The sequence below is a fragment of the Delphinapterus leucas genome, chromosome 6 (assembly GCF_059928025.1).
Source record: "Delphinapterus leucas isolate spDelLeu-1000000601 "Yukka" chromosome 6, BTC_Dleu_Yukka2, whole genome shotgun sequence".
Lineage (NCBI taxonomy): Eukaryota > Metazoa > Chordata > Mammalia > Artiodactyla > Monodontidae > Delphinapterus > Delphinapterus leucas.
The window spans coordinates 115,856,007-115,877,722 of record NC_143134.1 but is presented as its reverse complement, the minus strand read 5'-3'; the positions used below and the strand labels follow the sequence as shown (position 1 = coordinate 115,877,722).

At 43.7% G+C, this 21,716-nt stretch overlaps 1 protein-coding gene across 2 annotated transcripts in view; it reads right to left on the bottom strand.

Annotated features, from left to right (window-relative positions):
- The window catches only part of MVB12B (multivesicular body subunit 12B), a 183,582-nt gene that overhangs the window by 150,238 nt on the left and 11,628 nt on the right, over nucleotides 1-21,716 (bottom strand). For both annotated transcript variants that reach the window (XM_022578726.2, XM_022578724.2), the window contains exon 2: nucleotides 19,791-19,913. In XM_022578726.2, coding sequence (XP_022434434.1) covers nucleotides 19,791-19,913 — 123 coding nt within the window. The remainder of the gene's footprint in view (nucleotides 1-19,790; nucleotides 19,914-21,716) is intronic.

Here is a 21,716-nt window from a genome sequence, read left to right as displayed (position 1 = left end):
TTTCAATAACTAAAACAGTGTGTTACTGTAGAAGAATCGGTTAAATAAATTAATGAAATGGAAGAGAGCCTAGAAATAGTCTGGAAAATTCCCCTCTTTGGGGCTCAAGCAAATGTCATCCTGCAACAAGACTGATCACCAAACTGCTTCCTAAATGAGTTGATGGCTGCAGGCCTCCAGTTATAAGCAAGATGTTGCAACACTGTCGTAATGCAGGAGTTTGGATTTAAGCACAAAAGCCAGGGTTGAATGTTAAGGGCACGATTTGCTGTTTGTTAGTGGTATAATTTGACCAAACTGGGGTGCTACCCCTGGCCCTGGGCCTGCTGCAGTGTAGCTGTTGCTATACCTACTGAAAAGGCACATCGGACTCACATCCCAGCCCGTGGATCCCCCAGATCGGCTATCTCCCCCTCAACCCTGGTGGTCTGGCTGAGGGTCGGTAGAGGTCAGAAGGAGACCATAATACAGCTTATTTTTGTTTGCCTCATGTACTGTGTTGTCCACATAAGGGCCCTATCCCTAAGGGAAAAGAAGCTGCTGAGTTCCACCTCTGGGTCAGGAAATGAGCTTTTAGCCAGACTAAAGCACAGCCCTGTGCAGTATATGCAGCGATCGAGCCTACGACAACCGCAGCACATCAGAGAGGTAGAGGGTGGTGCTCAGAACACAGCTACACATCTGGAAAAAATAAGTCAGACCCCACCTCATACTACACTCCAAAATAAAAATCTGGGTATTTAAAAAGCCAAATCAACAAAACAAGATGAGGTATTGGCTAAAAATAAAGCCTAATATTTCTATAATCCTGGGATAGGCAGGCTTTTTCTGTCTTTAATTTTTTTAATTTTTATTTTGAAATAATTTAAGATTTAGAGTTGTTACAAAAGTAATATAAAGAATTCCTGTATACCCATTGCCCAGATTCCCTAAAATGTTAACATTTTACCATATTTGCTTCTCTCCCTCTCACATATATATGTAACATTTATAATCGTATCAAGAGGCACATGATACTGATTTGTCTCCTTACTGGTAATGTTAACTTGGACCACTTGCTTAAGGTGGTATCTGCTTGGTTTCCCCACTTTTATTCTTTTGCAATTAGTATTTTGTGAGATACTTTGAGACTACGTAAATATACTGTTTCTCCTAAAACTTCTACCTACTAATTTTAGCATCTAGACAGATCTTTTAAACCATTAAGTCCAAAAAGAAAAAATTTGACAGATGTGACTACATAAAGTGAAAAACTTTGATTAGATGAACAAACCAAGTTTGATACTATGAACAAAGTTGAAAGACAATGATGGTCTGAGAAAAATATGCATAACAAATATAACAGGCAAAGAATTAATAAACAGAAGAGATGAAGGAATCCTACAAATCAATAAGAAAAAGCCAACCAAATGAGTCAACTGTAAAGACAGGAAATTAATTAAAAAAGCACAAATGGCCAATAAACATGAAAAGATGCTCAACCTCATTACCAGTAACAGAACTGCAAATTTACACCACAAGCTCCTAGTTTGGAAAAATAAAAATAAGACTGATAATAAAGAATTTATTGGGCTTCCCTGGTGGCGTAGTGGTTGAGAGTCCACCTGCTGATACGGGGGACATGGGTTCGTGCCCCGGTCCGGGAAGATCCCACATGCCGTGGAGTGGCTAGGCCCGTGAGCCATGGCCGCTGAGCCTGCGCGTCCAGAGCCTGTGCTCAATGATGGTAAGGATGAGGGTAAATAGAAAACTTTGTATACCATTTACTGGGAGTATATATAAACTGGTAAAGCATTTCTGAAAAGCTACTGGTGGTAACTACTAAAATTTTAAAATGTACGTATCTTTTGATCCATCAGCACACACCCAGAGATGTATGTACAGGGATACTTATCACAGCACTGCTTTGCAAAGGCAAAAATAAAAAGTTTTCATTAGCAGAGCAGTGGTTAACAAGTTACTTACTATACAGTGGAAAACACCCATTAGAAAGAATGAGGTTGATATACTTGTCCAGACATAACATGGACAGATTTCCTATATATATTGTTAAGGAAAAGAGGAAAGTCAAAGAATATTATATATAGCATTTGTACAAATAATAATAATAACAATAACATACTAACAGCTATATAGCTCAAGCTAATGCCAGTCACTGTTTTAGGCACTTTATGAACATTATTAGCTCATTTAATCCTCACCACAATTCTCTGAGGAAAGTTCTGTTATTAATCCCCACTTTAGAGATGAGAACTCAGGCACTAAGAGGTAGAGTACCCTGACAAAGGTCACACAGCAGTAAGTGGCGGAGCCAAGATCTGAACCCAGGTTGGAGGGTTAAAGAGTCTATACTTTTGACCACAACTATACAGCCTCTCTCTATATATTAGACATTTGCAAATTCATAGAAAAAGGATTGGAAGGATATAGACCAAACTGTTAATAATGGTTACTTGTTATTAAGACAAAACAATACTTTACAAATAGCTAGTTAATTAATGGAACTGGCTGCTAGATCCCCTGGATGTCTGCCTATTCAAGAACCAAAGCAGATACTTCCTCCTAGCCTCACGTCCCTTTTCTGGAGACATCTCACGGACGCTCCCTTTTAGCGATCTTGATTTTTCAATAATATAGCTCACCACCCACAGTTCTCAACTTCAGTCACACCTCCTCTTCCCGATACACATCAGCCTCACACAAACAGCCTCTTAATACTATAAAAGTGGACCACAAAGATTGAGAAAGGTGGCCCTGAGCATTTCAAGCCTCATAGGCCTTAAGGAACAACTAGCTTGTATTTTACGAGCGCGAAATACCGTATTTCCTGCCTACATACGTAATAAGGCTGGAACATAAATGTTTTGGAAAGATTTCTGACAGGTTTAGAAACAAGCAGATTCTCTAGTTAACCCTCGATTAACATAAAATTAAAGCGAGCCAGGACTTCCGCTTCCAGGAATATGGAGTAGATATACGTTTCCCCATTCCTCCTAAGTACAACTGAAAACACTGGACATTATATGAAACAAACATAAGTGGACTCTGAAAGGTGAGAGAAGGAGGTAAGCAGCTAGGGACCTTGGGACCCAAGGAACAACATAGTGGTGAGTTCCTGGGTTTCTTTCTGCCTGACATATCCCTGACTTGGAGCTAGAGAAGCCAGCAACCCAGAAACAGCAACCAAAACAACCCAGAAACAGCTCGTTGCCCCCCCCCAAAAGCCTGCTTTCTCTAGCCAAAGGAAAACCCTAGTAAGACAGAAAGTTTCAGACAGTAACAAATCTACTCCAGCCAAACACCACATAAAATACGGTGCCCACCCCCTGACCCATGCCAGCAAAACCAGGGTAGGGAGCCCAGACTTCCACCCTCTCTGGGCTGTAACAAGACATCCCAACACCTCAAGATGGTGCCAGGGAAGGCCAAGTAGGGAGCCAGGACTTTCATCCCCACCAGGGAGTAATGAGGCACCCCTCCCTGTGGTGGGGTGATGTTGAAGAGGCCTGGTGGGGAGTCAGGACTTTCACCATAATATCTACCAAGGCCACCTCCCCAACCCTGTGATGCCAGTGGAGGCCACAAGGGGGAGCTGTAATGAGGCACTCCTACCAGGAAGGTTTAAGTGAGACCTAGTAGGGAGTTAGAGCTCCCACCTCCATCCAGCAGTAACAAGGAGCCCCACCTCCTTAGGTGTCACCAAGTGGGGAAACTGGACTACTACTCCTAGCTGGCAGGAATCGGAGCAGTATCAAAAGAAGCTAGCTAAAATAGAAAGTTTAAATAAAATCCAGACTCATATAGCAAAATACCCCCAATTTCCAGTTTTCAATCAAAACTCACTCATCAAAGAAAATCACCAAGAAGCAGAAAGATCTCAAACTGAATAAAAATAAAAAATCAATATGCCAAAGCCAGGATGACAGAGATGTCAGAATTATCTGAAAAAATTTTAAAGCAGCCATCATGAAAATGCTTCACGATCAATTACAAACATGCAAATGAAAAAACAAAGTCTCAGCAAAGAAATAGAAAGGCTCGCAAATAAAAAGAAAATAAAAGAAGAACCAAAGTGAAATTTTAGAACTGAAAAATACAACAACTGAAATCAAACAAATGGATGGGCTCAACAGCAGAATGGAAGACAGGGAAGAAAGAATCAGTGAACTGGGAGACAGAATAGAAATTACCCAGTATGAACAACAGAGAGAAAATAGACTGAACAAAAAATGAACAGAGCCTCAGGGACCTGTGGGACTGTAACAAAAGATCTAACATTCCTGTCATCAGAGTTCCAGGAAAGGAGAAAGAGGGTAAGGTTGAAAAAGTATTTGAAATAATGGCTAAAAATTTCCTAAATTTAGCAACAGGCATAAATCCACAAAGTCAAGAAGGTAAGCAAACTGCAGACAGAATAAATCCAAATAAATCCACACCAAGACACATCATTGTCAAACTTCTGAAAAACTAGGACAAAGAAAAAATTTTAAAGATTTGAGAAAGAAATGACACTTTCCTTATAGGGGAAGAACAACTAGAATGGCTGCAGATTTCTCATTAGAAATCATAGTGGCCGGAAGGAAATGGCACACCATTTTTCAAGTGCTAAAAGAACTGTCAACCCAGAATCCTATGTCCAGTGAACTGTCCTTCAGGAATGAACAAGAAATAAAGACATTCTCAGATAAAGAAAAACTAAGAGAATGTGTCACCAGCAGACGTACTCTAAAATAAAGGCTGAAAGGGAGTTCTCTAAACAGAAAAGAAATGATAAAAGAAGGAACTCTGAAACACTGGGAAGGAAGAAACAAATGGCAAGCAAAAATTAAGAAAATAAAATAGACTTTCCTCTCCTCTTGAATTTTTAAAATTATGTTTGATGGTACAAGCAAAAATTACAACACTTTCTGATATGGTTCTGTATATATGTAGAGGAAATATTTAAGACAATTATATTTATAAATGAGGGAGGGTAAAAGGATATAAAAGAGAGTAAGGGTTCTACACTTCACTTGAACTAGTAAAATGATGTTACCAGGAGACTGTTATAAGACACACACACACACACAGACACACACACACACAGACACACACAATGTAATACCTAGAACAACCTCTAAAAAAGCCATACAGAGAAATACACTCAAAAACAGATAAGCTAAAAATGGAATTCTAACAAATGTTCAGGTAACTCACAGGAAGGCAGGAGAAAAAAACCCTAGAAAATAAAAAATAAAATGGCAGCTTTAAGCTCTAACATATCAATAATTACATTAAATACAAATGGTCTAAATATACCAACTAAAAGACAGAGATTGGCAGAGTAGATTTAAAAACATGATCTAACTATGTGCTGTCTACAAGAAACTTATTTCAAATATAATTCTATAGGCAGGTTGAAAGTAAAAGTATGGAAAAAGATATTTCACGAAAACATTAATTAAAAGGAAGCAGGAGTAGCTATATTGATATGAGACAAAATAGACTTCAGAGCTAAGAAGATTACCAGACAGAAAGGGACGTTATATAATGATAAAATGGTCAATATACCAAAAAGACATAGCAACCCTACATGTGTATGCACCAAACAACAGTGCTGAAAAATATATGTGAAGCAAGAACTGTTAGAACTGAAAGGAAAAAGGACAATTCCAAAATCACAGTTGAGACTTCCCTTTCTCAAAAATTAACAGAATAAGTGAACAAAAAATCTGCAAGGATACAGAGGAACACAACAACACTACCAACCAAAAGGGTCTAATTGATATTTAAAGAAAATTCCACTCAGTAATAGCAGAATACACAGTCTTTTCAAGTAACCAAGAATACATGCCAAAGGAGACCATTTCATGGGCTATGAAACAAACCTCAACAAATTTAAAAGAACTGAAATCATAAAGAGTGTGTACTCCAATCACAATGGAATCAAACTAGAAATCAATAACAGAAAGATTACAGTGAAATCTCTAAATGTCTGGAAACTAAACAACACAATTCTAAATAATCTGTGGGTCAAAGAAATCTAAAGAGAAATTTAAAAATACACTGGACAGAATGAAAACAAAAAGAAAAATAAAACATATGAAAATTTGTGGGACATAGCTAAAGCAGTGCTGAGAGGGAAATTTATAGCACTAAATGCATATATTAGAAATGAGGAAGACTCTCAAATCAATAATCTAAGCTCCTACCTCAAGAATCTAGAAAAAGAAAAGTAAACTCAAAGCAGGCAGAAAAAAGAAATAATAAAGATAAAAATAGAAATCAATGAAATTGAAAACACAATAATACAGAAAAATCAATGAAACAAAGTTTCTTAAATGTTAATAAAATTGACAAACTTTTAGGAAGACTGATAAAGAAAAAAGAGAGAAGACACAAATTATCAATATCAGAAACAGAGTATTATTATAGACTTTACAGACATCACAAGGATAATAAAGGAATACTACGAACAATTCTACACACATAAATTTGACAACTTAGTTGAAATGGATCAATTCCTTGAAAACCACAAACTATCAAAACTTACCCAACATGAAACAGATTATTTGAATAGCCCTATAACTACTAAGAAAATTGAATTCATCACTTTAAAACTTTCAAAAAATAAATCTCCAGGTCCAGACGATCTCACTAAAGAATTCTACCTAACGTTTATATCCTAGCTAACGTTTTATTAATACCAACTCTACACAGTCTCCTCCAGAAAATGGAAGAGGGAACACTTTTCAATTCACTTTATGAATCTAATATTACCAAACCAGATTAAAATTGTACAAAAAAAGGAAAACTACAGATCAATATCCCTCATGAATACAGACTCAAAAATTCTTAAAAATATATTAGCAAAGAAAATTCAGCAATATATGAAAAATAATTATACACCATGACCAAGTAGGACTTATTCAAGGGATGCAAGGCTGGTTCATTACTCAAAAATCAATGTAATTCACCATGTTAACAGGCTAAAGAAAAAAAAAATCACATGATATATCAATCAATGCAGAAAAGGCATTTGATAAAATTCAATACCCATTCATAATAAAAATTCTTAGAAAAACAGAAACAGAAAGGAACTTTCTCAACTTGATAAAGAAACCTACAGCGAATGTTATACTGAATGGTGAAAGACTGAATGCTTTCCATCTATGGTCAGGAATAAGGCAAGGATGTCTACTCTCACCACTCTTACACGACACAGTGCTAGAAGTTCTAGCCATTACAATAAGGCAAGAAAGGGAAATAAAAGGCATACAGGCCTGAAAGGAAGAAAGTATGACATGACAGTCTACATAGAAAATCCCAAGGAATATACACCAATAAGTGAGTTCAGCAAGGTCTCAAAATTCAGCAAAGATAAACATACAGAAGTGAGATCAGCAAAGATAAACATACAAAAATCAGTCTTATTTCTATATATAATAGCAATAGACACACAGACATCAAAAGTAAAAATACAGGGCTTCCCTGGTGGCGCAGTGGTTAAGAATCCGCCTGCTAATGCAGGGGACATGGGTTTGAGCCCTGGTCCGGGAAGGTCCCACATGCCGCGGAGCAACTAAGCCCGTGCACCACAACTACTGAGCCTGCGCTCTAGAGCCCAGGAGCCACAACTACTGAGCCTGTGTGACACAACTACTGAAGCCCACGTGCCTAGAGCCTGTGCTCTGCAACAAGAGAAGCCACCGCAATGAGAAGCCTGCCCATAACAAGGAAGAGTAGCCCCCGCTCACCACAGCTAGAGAAGGCTCGTGAGCAACAACAAAGAGCCAATGCAGCCAAAAGAATAAATTAATTAAATAAAATTTTTTTAAAAATTAAAAATACAATTCCATTTACAATGGCTCAAAATAAAAAATAAAGCATTCAGGCTTAAAGCAACCAAAACACGCATAAAGCTTGTCTGCTGAAACATACAAAATGCTGCTGAAAGTAATCAAAGAAGTACTAAATAAATGGAGAGACATACTATGCTCATGAATCGGAAGACACAATGTAATAAACATGGGAATTCTCCTCAAACTGATGTACAATTTTAACATTGTGATAATATGATTTACAATAAGGAATACATATTTGGTCTTTACCCACAGTTCCTGGCTCACAGCTCCCAAAACCCTTGGAATCTCCTGAATGATAAGAGCAATGGGAGCATCTTTTGTCATATTTGGTCTCTTGTCCTTAGTTCCTGAAATCACTTCAGAGCCATAAAAGTGAAATGGGTGTCTTGTTATTCATAACAAGCCCCTTTCCACCACAACTGGGTTTATGTTAATGAGGTGACTTCTGGAAAGCACATAAGGATGGGGACTGGTTGCCAGGAGAACCAACCGTGAATAAAGGGTTGGAACTTTTAGTCCTACCCCTTGATTTCCAGGGAGGGGAGAGGGGCTGGAGATTGACTCAATTTCCAATGGCCAATAATTTAATCAATCATACCCATGTAATGAAGCATCCATAAAAACCCCAAAGGATGAAGTTTGGAGAGCTTCCAGGTTGATGAACACATGAGATCTGGGGAGAGTGGCATGCTGGGAGAGACAGCAAGGAAGCTCCTCACCCTTTCCATACACCTTGCTCTAAATCTCTTCCATCTGGCTGTTCCCGAGTTATATCCTCTCATAATAAACCAAAGACCTAGTAAGTAAAATGTTCTCTGAGTTCTGTGAGCCACTCTAGCAAATTAACTGAACCTAAGGAGGGGGTCATTGGAACCCCCAAACTACAGCCAGTTGGTCAGACACACAGGTGACAACCTGGGCTGGTGATCAGTGTCTGAAGTTGGGAGGGGGCAGTCTTGTGGGACTGAGCCCTTAACCTATGGACTCTGACGCTATCTCCAGGTAGACAGTGTCATAACTGTTGAACTGTAGGACACCTACAGCTGGTGTCTGAGAACTGCTTGTTGTTGGTATAGGGAACCACCCCCATGCTGGTCCACAGTCCATTTATTTATTTATTTATGTATGGCTGCATTGGGTTTTCGTTGCTATGTGCAGGCTTTCTCTAGTTGTGGCAAGCAGGGGCTACTCTTTGTTGCGGTGTGTGGGCTTCTCATCGCGGTGGCTCCTCTTGCTGCGGAGCACGGGCTCTAGGTGCGTGGGCTTTCAGTAGTTGTGGCATGCGGGCTCAGTAGTTGTGGCTCTTGGGCTCTAGAGTGCAGGCTCAGTAGTTGTAGCACACGGGCTTAGTTGCTCCACGGCATGTGGGATCTTCCCGGACCAGGGCTCAAACCCGTGTCCCCTGCATTGGCAGGTGGATTCTTAACCACTGAGCCACCAGGGAAGTCCCACAGTCCCTTTTAAACATTAATTCCCATCTAAATTCCAATAAGACTATTCTAAAATTTACATGGAAAGACAAAGGAACTTGAATAGCTAAAACAATTTCTTAAATGAAGAATAAAGTCGGAGGAATCATTTAATCCAATTTCAAAACTTATTGTAAAGCTACAACAATCAATACTGTGTGGTATTGGCAGAGGGCTAGACACACAGAATAAAGCTGAATAGAGAGTCACACATATATGCCCTACTGATTTTTTACAAAGGTTACAACTTTCAACAAATGGTACTGGAGCAGCTGTTCATGCATAAGGGGAAAAAAATAACTCTGACCTAAATCCATACCTTGTATAAAAATTAAGTCAAGATGTATCACAGAGTTAAATGTAAAACTATAAAACTTGTAGGAAAAAAAAATAAGAGAAAATCTCCAGGATCTAGGGCTAGGCTAAGAGTTTTGGGGCTAGGCTAAGAGTTCTTGGACTTCATGCCAAAAACATGATTGATAAATAGAAAAACTGACAAATTGGACTTCATCAAAATTTAAAACTTCTGCTGTGTAAAGATCCTGTTAAGGTAAAAAGACAAGTACAGACTAGAAGAAACTGTTTCCAAACCACTTAACTAACAAGACTCACATCTATAATATACAAAGAACTCTTAAAACTCAACAGTCCAGTTAGAAAATGAGCAAGACATGAAGCAACATTTCACCAAAGAAATAAAGATGGCAAATAAGCACATGAAAAGATGTTCAACATCATTAGCCACTAAAGGAATATAATTAAAGCCAAACGAGTTATTACTAAAACCCTATCAGCATGGCTAAAAAAAAAAGTGTTGACAATAACAGATGCTGGAAAAGATGCGGAGTAACTGGTGGAAATGTAAAATGTTACCAGCCACACAGGCTAGTAGTTTGGCATTTTCTTAAAAAACTAAATATGCAACTACCATATGACGGACAACTGCACTCCTAGGCATTTATCCTGGAGGAATGAAAACTTATGTCAACACAAAACCTGTAAATGAGTATTTATAGCAGCTTTAATCATGATAGCTTCAAACTGGAAACAACCAAGATGTCCTTCAATGGGTAAATGGTTAAACAAATTGCGGTGCAGTAGTATCAATTAATACTATTCAGCAATAAAAAGAACAAACTATTGATACACGCAATAGATTCTCTAGATGAATCTCCAGAGAATTATGCTGAGTTTTTGAAAATGAAAAAAGCAATTCCAAAAGATTACATGCTATATGATTCCGTTCATATAACACTCCTGAAAAGACAAAATTATAGAAATGGAGAACAAATTAGTGGTTGTCAGTGGTTAAGGAGAAGGTTAGTTAATTCCTAGAGACAGAACACAATTTGCACACTTCTGATATGCAAACCAACCAATCCCGAGGCCATATGCCCACCTGCCCCCTTTCTCAGGCTCCTTCAGTCTGAAATACTATCCTCCTGCCCTAAATCACCCCAAGGCCAGGTATCTGACAACTAGAGGCCACCCTTATAGCCCAGAGCACGCTGAAATTATTAGGACAATCCTAAATCTGCTTAACCTTCCTTGCTTTGCCTTTCCCACAGAAACCACAATAAAGGCTCTTGCCCACACTTTCCCCTTGCTCCCTCTGCCTGCTGACCAATGCTGGTGCTTCCTCTTGTGGCCCTGCATAGCATGGAAGCCCACTTCTCTCGGACCGTGAAAACAAACTCTCTTTTCAATGGCAGTTTTCTCCTGATCTGTAGGCCTCACCACACCCGAACAAAAATAAAATCCCAGGTACATTTTAAAAGTGAAATGTTCTGTATCTTGACTGTATCCGTGTCAATATCCTGGTTGTGATGCTGTACTAGAGTTTTTAAGATATTACCATTGGGGAGAAACAGGTACAAACAAGATCTCCCTGTATTATGTCTTACAACTGCATGTGAATCTATGATTATCTGAAAATAAAAAGTTTAACTGAAAAAAATGGAAGATTAAAGCAAGTCCCTCCTCTTTCCCATTAATCCACTACTTGAGGTTTTTTGTCAGGAGCCTTTCTCATAGTGAATGGGAGGTTGCAGTGAACAGGAGGGAGTGCCAGAATACTACAGTGCTCCCCAAGTCCTCTCCCCTTTCCAAATGAACCAACCATGGAACAAGTCATTAGGGAGAGTAAAGTCTTTGGGTCAAAATCAAAATTCATAGTTGGTGGGGCAGAGACACTTAGAAGGAGGCAATTTAAAGCCATGATCTCAGAGTCATCCTGACAGCAGCAATGTTTGCCTCATGCACCCCTCCGGGAAGCCAGGCACATGCACGTGTAAGTGGTCCATGTGTGTCCTGCCCAGCGTGGCTCCACTGCCCGAGGCCAGGGCTCTGCAGGGCACAGGGGAAGGTGCAGGGACAATGCTGTTACCGACGCTTGCTAATCCAGGCCACAGGAAACAAAGGCCCAGGGGCTGGTCATAAAACCATTTTCCGTATTTTCAGTAAATCTCAGTTTCATGTATTTTCTCACAAAACAAAAGAGAGGAACACGTGGTGCCTTTTATCAAAACTAGCTCTGGTTCTGAAAATAAACCAGTGGGTGAGTTGGGACTCGGTCTGCAGTCATTTCCGCCCTTGGGAGCAGGCCCTGGACAGTGAAGCCACGTGGGGAGGGAGCCAGGGGCAGCGGGAAGAGGCTGCCACACCTGCTCCTGCATCTGCTTCATGGAACCAGAGCTTCAGGAGGGGCGGCTCTCCCGTCCTCCGGCCACAGGAGCAGGGTGGTCTCCCTGCCCAGCTCGGGCCTCCCACACAACTTCAGCTTTCTGGAGACTCACGTGACAGCTGTGATCAGACCGGACAGATGGTTATGTCCTACAACTCCCGCTTGATATGTACCATATATTTTTAATAAGATATCATTCCCATCTTCACATACTTTTCATTGATTTTTTTAAAATTTCTTGAGTTCTATACAAAAATACCAACTTGCTTGAATCAGCTTCAGCATTTAGTGGGTTTTTTTTTCTTTCTCCACTTTGGTAGGCAGGACCTCATTTGCGGGTTTAGAATTTTAAACTTATCCTTCTCTATGCCCCTAGACACAGCCCACAGGCCCAGAGGGGAGCTGATCACTCCTAGCGCCCCCAAAGACCCTCTCATTTGGCAGTTCAAGCATGTGAAACTTGCAATTATTTAGGAAATCCCAAATAAATAAACTATACAGGACCAGCAGTTTTTTTTGTTGTTTTTGGTTGGTTTTTTTTTTTGCGGTACGCGGGCCTCTCACTGTTACGGCTTCTCCCGTTGCGGCCTCTCCCGTTGCGGAGCACAGGCTCCGGACGCGCAGGCTCAGCGGCCACGGCTCACGGGCCCAGCCACTCCGCAGCATGTGGGATCTTCCTGGACCGGGGCACGAACCCACGTCCCCTGCATCGGCAGGCGGACTCTCAACCACTGAGCCACCAGGGAAGCCCAGGACCAGCAGTTTTTAAGAAATGTTTTGCTGTCTAATTAGTTTCAGAAATAAACAGGAGTGTTGAGAGAAACGAGGTGGGGGGAGAAGAAGCACAGAAGAAATGGGAAGTGGAGACTTAGGGGATGCCTGGTCCGTGCGTGGCCCTCGGAGGCCCACTTGCTGGTCAGAGGCCACGACCAAGGCTGGCTTTCCAGCACGCAGCGCCGGCAAGGAACAGGAGCAACACAAACACTACTTCCTGGGCTTTTCTCTGACCAGGCTCTGGACACCAAGTCCTCTGCCCCCTCAGGGGCCTTGCTTCATCAGACAGCCCCTCTCTCTCCTATATCGTCAACCCTCCTCACTGCTGGTTCCTCCCCATCAGCAACTAAACATACTCAACACCTGCCTACCTTTAACAAAGGAAAAAAGACTCCTGATCCCGTATCATCCTCCAGCTGCCACCCTCCCTCCTTTAAAGGCCATCTGCACTCCCACCTCCCACTTCAGGTGGACCTTTCAAATCCACTCCAATCTTGCTCCTGAGCCTACCACCAAGTTCACAAGCACCTTCTTGTTACTGAACCCAAGAGTAAGCTTTCAGCCTCATTTTATTTACCCCTTAGTGAACTCTGACTATTATTGACCACCTCTTCTTCTAGAAATACTCATTTTCCTCCAGTTTCTTACTAATTTTCCATCTACCTCTCTGGATGCTCAGCCCCAGCCCTCTTCTGAGTGCCTCCTTCCCAACCATCCCTCATCATTGATGCTCCAGGGGACTCTGGCGAGGAGTCTGATACGACAGGACCATCTCCATGACACCACGGCCTCTGCCATGTGATGGTAACACTCAGGCATCTCCCCAGACCTGCAGACACAGGGCCGCTCAACGTCCCCACCCAGACGTCACACAAGCACCTCAAACTCAGTGTGTCCAAAACCGAACCAACGGTCCTCCTCCACCCTCAACCCACCTAGCTGTCTATGTTCCTATCTCAACAGAAAGCATCAACATCCACCCAGCTGCCCGGCAAGACACCCTCGTGTCACTCTGGTCCTTCCCTTTCCTCACCTCTGCACCCGTCTCCCAACATTCAACCCATTTCTTTCCTGTGAAAGAATACGTATTCGGGTCCCCATGCCCCATGTTTCCATGTCCCTCAGATCGATCCACTGTTAATGGGTTAGGCTTCCACTCTCTCACTCGACACCAATACAGAGCCTCCAAACTCAGCCCTTTGCCTCAGTACCTACGCCCTCCAATTATTTCCCTTCCTGTACACACCAAGGAAACTTTTAAAAACACAGACCTAAGAACCTTTTTCTTAAAGTCCTTTCGTGACTCCTACCACCCTCAGCATGGCCAATGCCTTCGTGTAGCTTACAACATTCTGGGGTGATCCAGCCTCATCTACCCACCCTTCCTCATCTCTCGCCTTTCACCTGATGGAACCCCTCCCAGGATACTGGAATTCCCAGGGCCTTGCACAATAGTAGGTGGTCAACAAACATCTGTGAAGCCACTGCGTGAAGCAATAAATGAACGCATAACATCAGAAAAAGCTTCACCAAGGAGTTTTCAAAGTGGGTTCTGAAAGATTAGGAAAATTTTATCCAAAAAGCGGGGGAGGACAGGAATTTTGAAAATATGGGAAAAGTGGGTTCAAGGGTTTGATGGTACAAAGTTGCTCCTTATTCCGAATATGAGAAAGTAAGAGGTTCAATGAGGCTGGAGAAGTGAGTAGAAGAAAGTGAGACAGGAAGACACACTGAGGGCACGTGCGCCGAGTTCAAGGACTTGGATATCTGTCCTTTCTCTGTTTACCCAAGAGGAGGAAGCTCTTGGGGAGAAGACCCATGGCTACCACTGAAACAACATACCATCCAGGCCCTCACCCCTAGAGGTCTGCCTGGCCCACAGGAGGGCCAGTGACAGGAAGCTGGGTGCTGAGCCTGGGGTCGGGGAGGGGGGCAACTTGGTCAATTCATCCTTCAGCCCCCAAATTTCACTTTACTGAATACTTGCTTGAGTGAGAATAGAAACTGACAAAACGTCAAAACATTTCTAGAAGGCACTGGCAATACTTAGCAAGTTTAAAATGTGAACACTCTGACCCCGTAATTCCAACCTATGAAATTATTCTATGGCACTAACAGGGTGACCACACCAAAATACATACACAAGGATGTTGTTTATCACGTTAAAAACAAAAGATGGAAACAAACTCATGTCCTTCAATATGGGATTATTAGCCAAATTTTGGTACGGCCAGACAATAAAATATGCATTATTAAGAGGATGTGATCTATCTCTATAGACTGATATAGAGCTATGCCCACAATGTATTTTTTTAAGTTACGACAGTATAAATAGTACCATCCCATTTGTATTTTTAAAATATGTTTTTTAAAAAAAACTCACAATCGTAGGTCCCGGATTGTGACAACACGACATCCCCTGAGACTTTCTAAACTTTAAATCAGGAGAGGCCAAAAAATAACAGGAAAAGCTAGCACAGCACTTCCTGAGATAGCCTTGTGGTGACCACGTGTACAGATTATTTAAGAATGACTTAACTTAGAGCAGTAGTTCTCAAAGTGTGGCCTCTGAGCCAGCAGCATCAACATCACCTGGCAACTGGTTACAATGCAAACTCTCAGCCCCACCCCAGACCTACTGCAGCAGGAATCTGGGGCGTGGGGTCCCCCAGAGGAATGAGGCCCACGAAAGCTTGAGAATCCCCAACCTGGACATCTGGAAACAGTCCTTGAACTAGGGGATAATCTGTCACTTCAGAGTCACTGTGCCGAAAGACTCCTGTGTGTCAGGTGGGGTTTCTCAGGAAGGGAATGAAGGAGGTCTTAGATTGCAGTGAAGAAAAAGAAAAAAAAAAGTCTCCTAGGCTCTCTGAGGCCAAGACTCAATTTGGTGGGGCCCCTACACGTGGCAATTGTAAACGCCGTTAGGTAGAATTAAGGTAGCCAACAGCAAGGCAGAGGCCGGGCAGGGAGGGGTCGGAGGACGGACCTGGCCCTCAGCAGCAATATTCTCTGAGCCTCACTCTCTTGTTCCCATCATCCTCAGAGCTCCAGAAAAGTCTCATGGAAAGTAATTCTGGGGCTTCCCTGGTGGCGCAGTGGTTGAGAGTCCGCCTGACGATGCAGGGGACACGGGTTCGTGCCCCAGTCCAGGAAGATCCCACATGCCGCGGAGCGGCTGGGCCCGTGAGCCATGGCCGCTGAGCCTGCGCATCCGGAGCCTGTGCTCCGCAACGGGAGAGCCCACAACAGTGAGAGGCCCGCGTACCGGAAAAAAAAAAGAAATTCTGGTCTCAGCTGTTCTGTGGGAAATCATGGAAGGTCACAGAACAAGGGAGTGGAAGGAAAAGCAGCGTCCATCCCCACTCAGGCCAGGAAGAGGGGAGCAGCCTTGCCAGGTTAGCGGGGGAGATGCACCCAGACAAGGGTGACCTCACAGATGTCACCAACAAAAAGGGTGCAGTGTGGTGGCAAGGGAGAAGGCAAGAGCTGAAGGACCCCAAGTGCACTTGAGCCGGTGCCCTGGGAAATGCTCAGGAAAAGCCAGAGGAGAGACACTGGGCAGGCCTCAAGGTATGGAAAAAAGGGAGGAACTTCTAGAAGTTAAGCTGGTGAGGGTCGTGTTGTCACAATCCGGGACTTAGCAACAAAAATGGGGAGATCTGGAAAGCTAGATGTGAAAGATGGAACAGTCTTTTAGGACTTCCCTTCAAAGCACTTATCACAATTTTATCTTACATTTACTTGTATGATCACTTAACTGTCTTTCTCCCTATCTAGACTTTAAGCTTCATGAAGGCAGGAATGTGTTTTCATTCACCACTCTACCCCCAGCTCCTAGACAGACAGCACATAGTAGGCACCCAAAAATATAGGTTGGACAAATAAACAACTTAAAATTGAAACACTCTGGAGTGTTTGATTATTCTTTCTCTGTATTGTTGACTTTTTGTTTTTGCCAAAAAAGTACATCACCATATGAAATTATGTCACCGAGAAGTATATTATCAAAGGAAGCTATTTCCTTTTTGGAAAGAAAGAGTCATCTCACAAATACAGTGTTGTGGCTTTAGTCTATGAGTTGTAAACACTCACTGAGAAAGGCAAGAGAATGCAGGTAAAAAGTATGATGTATTTCACTGGACATACACAGAAATACACCCAACAGTGCTCATCGGTGATGTCCAGCTTGATGCCCTTAGACACTGCAACATCCCAGAGGGACCTGGTAATCAAAGGTTAATTTTGTGCAGGGGATTTTAGCACGAAGTGCTCCCGTGGCATCACGATTCACTGAAAACTGCCCATCACATATGATAAAACAGCACGTGCTACCACGCATCTACAACACAGAGTCATCCTACCAGGGACCGTGGACACATGAGACCCACCCGCCCTCTGAGGGCAGGGAACCCCAGTCACTCCCAGATCTGAGAGCGTGGCTGAGAGGCAGAAAGTGCAGGCTATTTCAGAGGGGACTGCAGAAATAGGGACAACAAATTGAGAAGTTTAGCAAATAATCCCCAGCCCCCTAGCCGAGGAAGCTTCCCCTGACCTGCAGAGAAGTTACAAAATTAAATTTTTATAAACAAACACTTGGCATCTTTTACTTCAAGCAGCAACAGGGCCTCTGCTCATTTTAAAGTGGTTGTAGCATCGAGGGTCAGCAGCCCATCTAGCGCCTAGCTCTTGGGGCTGCGTGTCACGGTACTTAACGTGCCCTGTGCACAGGGAGGGATTAATCCTCGGCAGATGCGACAGAGAGAGGCCTGGCCACAGTCCGCGGCAGAGCTTCCTGAGCCACCGCACTTCTGTCTCAGCATCTCTGCAGCCCGGCCACCACCCAACGCCTCGCACTTCGGTTTGGATGTTGACCTCACACGGAACTCCTCCGGATAGAAGGGATGAGGAGTGCCCCCCTGCCTGCCCAGCCCGTGCCTTCCCTCACCCCCTCGAACTCAGGGTCAGACCCCTGCGGAAGCAGATGCTAATCTGCGAAGAGTCCAGCAGCCAGTCCAAAGAGAGGACTCCCGCCTCCCTCCCTGAAAGGGCCTTCGGAGGGAGCTCGGACGCTCTGCCTCGGCGCGCAGGGGCTGGGTAATTGCCGGGCTGACCCTCTGGAGCCGCCTGCCCTGCTCACCTTTCATGATAATGCCTGGTACAGCCTCATCATGAAATGTGCTTATTAATCTTACTCATTTGACACTGCGCTCTTCTGCCCTGAGCTAGACGTTAGGAGAAAATGATAGGGATAGATTCTGCTCCTGTCAGACTTACCAAGACTTTCAGAAAACCAGACTATCAAAGGCCATCTGTCGCCCACTAGCCAAGCATTCACGGTGACCCCGAAGGTACAAGCAGAATGTTAAAGACACAGATCCACAAGAGGGAACAGCGAGAAGACCTGGGCCACACCCCAGGCACCCCCCCGCCCCCAGAGAGCCGCCGCGGAGCCAGTCCTCCCAGAGATGGCATGTACCAAGCCCCCGACCTGATTCACGCCTCACTGCTTCATATCTAATTCACCAAAAGACACTTGGGCTTCTCAAATCAGGAACATTTTTATTAGCTTCCCCAGGAGTTTTATGGCACAAAGCCATTCCTAATGATTCTATTTTATGGCAAGTTATACATTCAAACAGTGCTCTGAAGTCAGGCAGCAGGTAAGACTCAAATCTTTGTCAAAAAAGATTCCCCCGTTCTTTCACTTTTAAAATGTTTATAAGCTTTCAAACAGTTGGGAAAGTGATGTGGAGCATTTTAACAGGCTTCCCCTTCTCACACGGGGCCCGGCATGGGCTGACGCAAAATGCACCGCACTGTTCGCGACGGGAGCTGGTTTCGCCCGCCCACCTCCTCCGCCTGGGGACATCTGGCAATGTCTGGACACGGTTTTGGTTGTCACGACTCGGGGGTTTGTGCTATTGGCATCTAGTAGGAAGAGGCCAGGGATACTGCCCGACTACACACTATTTTCTGATCATCTGGCCCAAAATGTCAGTAGTGCCGAGGTTGAGAAACCCTGCCTTTGGGCTTCTTCTGGACTAGGCATGGCATCCCTCCCACCCCTGGGACATCAGACACTGATCTAATCACTGTGCCAGGTTTTCAGTGCTGGCTAATGAGACTTGTATTCTTTTATGTATTCTTGGTGCACATTTTCAATGAGCAAGAATAAAACGTCATCATAAACAAAATGAGGAAAGTGAAAATAAGACCACCTCAGAAGCTCAGAACACATGACAACAGTCACTGTTAACTAAACCCTCCCAATAGTTCCTCTGCACTTTTTAAGCTTCACCCAAAACGGAATTTACCTACTGAAAAAACAAAATAACCAATTCCAGCCATCGGTACTACTGAACACCACCACAGATGTCTGCTGAAAAGCAAAGCAAGTTCTCTGCTATACTGCGGTGATGTGGTCAGTGAGAGCCCTGGACTTGGGAGGGGGTCTGGTCCTGATTCACCACTCCCAAGGGCTGGGGCTCCATCACTTCCCTTCTCAGAGCTTGAGTTCTCCTGATCAGCACAGTGGAGAGAAAGCAACTTCCCCTCCCAGCCTCCAGGGAATCATGAGAGCCAAATGAGTTCATGGGTAGGAAACTGCTTTGTAAACCGTAAGGGGCTATATAAACATACGTCAAAACATTTATGACATTTATACACGTAGGACAATCTGTGACAGCAAACCAAGGGTCTTTCAGACCCGTGGATCCTTTCCATGAAATGTCACAGCTAGAAATGACTTTGGAAATCAACTAATCCAACCCTTTAATTTTACGGAATGTGAAGATGACCATCACAGAGGTCAAGTGACCCAGCTAAGGCCACGAAACAGCCCAGACGGGCTCAGGTCATCTACTCCCAAAGCAGAACGCTCCCCACGCCTTCCCATTGGTGACGTCTTCCCTCCCTGTTTTAAGTTCCTAGAGAGAAGAAGCACATCTTACACACAGGGTTCAGAGGGCCTTGAACACAGGAGATAACTATTTGCCGAATCAGCGAATCTTGACTTACTACGTCGTAGCCTGTCGGGGCTCGGTTCCGAGAAGCCACCACCCCCACTCCCGTGATGGGATCCATTGACGTCTCTGGCAAGGCTTCTGAAAGGTCTTTGACTTCAGGCATGGCGGATTGCTCCTGGTTCCGAAAAGGAAAAAGAAAGCGTACAATTCAAACGGAGCATTTAAAGTGAACGATGTAAAGTCTCGCACAGACAGAACCAGCGTCTTGGGGCAAATATCCTGAACTAAGCTCCACGTACCTGGACTGGCTAAGGGAGCCCTGGACCCTTTCCTCCGATCAAGAATTCAAGTCATCTCCAGCCCCTGCTCTTCTCAAGTGAGCTTTGAACACTCTCCTGCCCAGCTGCCTGACTTCTGAACAGATACCACCAGCTTCTCTGAGGATGACTCAGACACGGCTAAAATCTAACAGTACCTTCCGTCTCTCTCCCTCACAATACCTCCCTGCAGAAGTGCAGCCTTCCAAATCCACAGCCTCTACCACATCCAAGGGAGGACTGTTCGGGCGGCAGAGCTTTGCAAACACACAGAAGAAAGTGCTCTGGGCATGGAGGCCAAGGCATGGCAGTGGAGTCCAGGCTCTGTGACTTACTAGCTGGTGACCGGGCAAGCAAGAGGTCAGGACACTGACAGTCGCAGAGCTGCTGTGAGAACTAAAGGAGTCACGTAAATCAAGGGCCTGGAGAGGTTCCCTGGCACATAGTAGGCGCTCAACAAAAAGCAGATGAGACTGGAGGGTTCGGGATACAAAGGTCCAGTGTAACTGGCCAGAAACATGGCTGGTGCTGCTCCCAAGAGGACCGGTGGGTCCCTTTGTTGTGTTTAATCCAGCAGGTCATGTGGGCACTTACTCAAAGCTAAACACTAACAATGACCATAATTCTTGTTGGGCACTTTGGGAGAAAGGGAGGGAAATGCAATTATTATTCTGCTGCTGATTGCCTCTTGATGTGACCAGAGGAGACAAGCAGAATGGAGAGAGAGCACCGGGTCTGGGCAGCTCGAGTGGCAGCACACCAGAAAGCAAATGAAAAACCTAACACCTTATGTAAATGGCTTTTAGTGCTTTTAAAAGGACAAGCTGCGAAAAAGAGCAAGTTAAATTCTACCTCCTTCTGCAGCAATTGAACTCCACTGGCTGTAGGTCTGCCAGATCTCTCAAGGCTGGGTACTGCTTCTAAAGTAAACCAAACGCCCTGCCTAACTAGGCAGGCAGGAGGAATATTCTTAGTTCTCAGCCCAGAATCAGAAAAGGCAGAGGCTATTAAAAATGACTACAGCCTCCTGAATAGAAACAACCAGAATGCTGTATGCAAGTTACCACGTAATCAGCGTCCCCTGGAACCCACGAAAGGCTCCAGAAACAGACTTGTCAGTGCAACGAAGCCAAGTCTCGGGTCAAGGCTAGGAAGTGCCTGGCAGCAGCCACACTCTCAGCTTCTGTTTATGACAAAAGCCAAACTAAGTTATGCTTTACTTAATTCTACTGAAAATAAACTTCTAGAAGCACAGGGCAGGGGGGACAGGACACCAAACCACATCACTGCATCGTTTTCTATTTTCAAATTTCACTTACCAGGCAGCTTTATCTGCATAAAGAACAGGGCTTAATGCTTCCTGCACACAGTAGGCACTAAACAAATATTTACCGACGGAATCCGCATACATGCCCCCAATAAAGGTTTAGAATTAAGTATCTGCACCAGCCCAATCCAAAGCGAACACTGATCAAAAAGTATTCCACTTGGAAAACCCCACATCCCTGCGTAACATGGAAATAACGTTGCTGCAGTTTGCAAAATATTGGTACCTGCTGTTGGTTACCAAAATGCTTGCAATTAACAACTCATTAATAGAACGCACAGTTCTGCCAGTGCTAAAATATCATGCTGTGAATTTAATAAAGAACATCAGAGGT